This window comes from Vigna radiata, unplaced genomic scaffold (genome assembly GCF_000741045.1).
Source record: "Vigna radiata var. radiata cultivar VC1973A unplaced genomic scaffold, Vradiata_ver6 scaffold_2203, whole genome shotgun sequence".
NCBI classification, from domain to species: Eukaryota; Viridiplantae; Streptophyta; class Magnoliopsida; order Fabales; family Fabaceae; genus Vigna; species Vigna radiata.
In genome coordinates this window covers 1-1306 of record NW_014543545.1, presented here as the reverse complement: position 1 = coordinate 1306, position 1306 = coordinate 1, and the positions used below count along the sequence as shown (strand labels likewise).

General features: G+C 37.5%; 1 protein-coding gene across 1 annotated transcript; it reads left to right on the top strand.

Annotated features, from left to right (window-relative positions):
- Nucleotides 1-158: 158 nt before the first annotated feature.
- LOC106754491 lies at nt 159-935 on the top strand (the record flags this gene model as incomplete). Its single annotated transcript, XM_014636507.1, has 1 exon — nt 159-935. A coding segment is annotated over exon 1 (777 nt), but the record flags the coding sequence as incomplete, so codon positions are not given.
- Nucleotides 936-1306: the final 371 nt, after the last annotated feature.

Here is a 1306-nt window from a genome sequence, read left to right as displayed (position 1 = left end):
AAAGCAAAAACAAACGGGAAAATGCTCCTGCTGACTGTGGACTATGCTCGCAAAATGTTAAAAATAATGAGTATGCCCTCCAATGTGATGAGTGCAACCTGTGGCATCATGCTAAGTGTCTTCGCATCAGCCTTGAAAAGTTCAACCGACTGGCAAAGATGGAGAAATGGTTTTGCTCTGACTGCACATATGGAATCGTCCTGAACAGATTAACCTCAGTAGAATCCAAATATACAAGCCTTGCTACCCTGGTGAAGGACATGGAGGATGTCAAGAGGGAAAATGCAGAACTGCGGAACAAAGTGGATCAGCTATGTAAACAAATTGATAATATTAAGTTAGTTAATGATCGCAGAGATCAGTACAACCTCAAAAATAATATAATTATTGCAAATATCCCAGAAAGTAAAGATGAGAATCTATTAAATATTGTTGGTAATATAGCGAAAGTTCTAGGAGTTAAAGCTGAGGGTATTTTAGCAAGCCATCGCCTTAAAGGGCAAACAGTCAATGGACCAAATGTGGCTCCAAGGGAAATAATAGTCAAGTTACTTAGGCATGATGTTAAAGAAAAGCTCATGGAATCTTTTAAGAAGAAGCGCAATGGCAAACTGCTATGGTCAGAAATTCTAGGTACAACAAACAAGAGAGGGCATGAGAAGAAGGAAAAAAAGAGTAAGGATGTTAACATTTACTTAAAAGACCATCTAACGCCATTCCGTAGCTTTCTACTTCGAAAGGCAAAGAGGTATTTGAAAGAAAAAAAGCTTGCTTTCGCCTGGGTCAAGCGAGGATCCATCTATGCTAGAAAAGAGGAGAAGTCTGCTGCTAAACACATACTCACTGAATCAGATCTTGATATCCTGGTGAAGACTGAAAATGCTGAAATTCAGAACCCTGAGGGTAATGAAGACCAAAGCCCTGCAAAGGATCAGGTTGACTAACCCTGTTTCCTCTATTTTCCTTCTTTTACTTTCCATACCTCATCTTAGCTTATCTTGAAAGAACTTTATTTTTTCTCTTAATTTAGCCTACAGCATAATGGGCCTCTGTTATTGTATTAATTAAATATGATGAAAATTGAATCATATAGTTAGACTCTTTTCACTTGTATTTATCTAGCAATGTCACATACTATTGATGCCAAGGAAATCAAGTTAGTTTGTGTGAATGTTAGGTCACTGAAGGGTAACTTCAAAAGCTTTGAAGCCTTTTTAAAGAGTAGACGATCAATCTATGACATTATTATCTGTACAGAAACATGGTATAATGCGGAAAAAATGCACCTGGTTTCTCTTGAAGGATA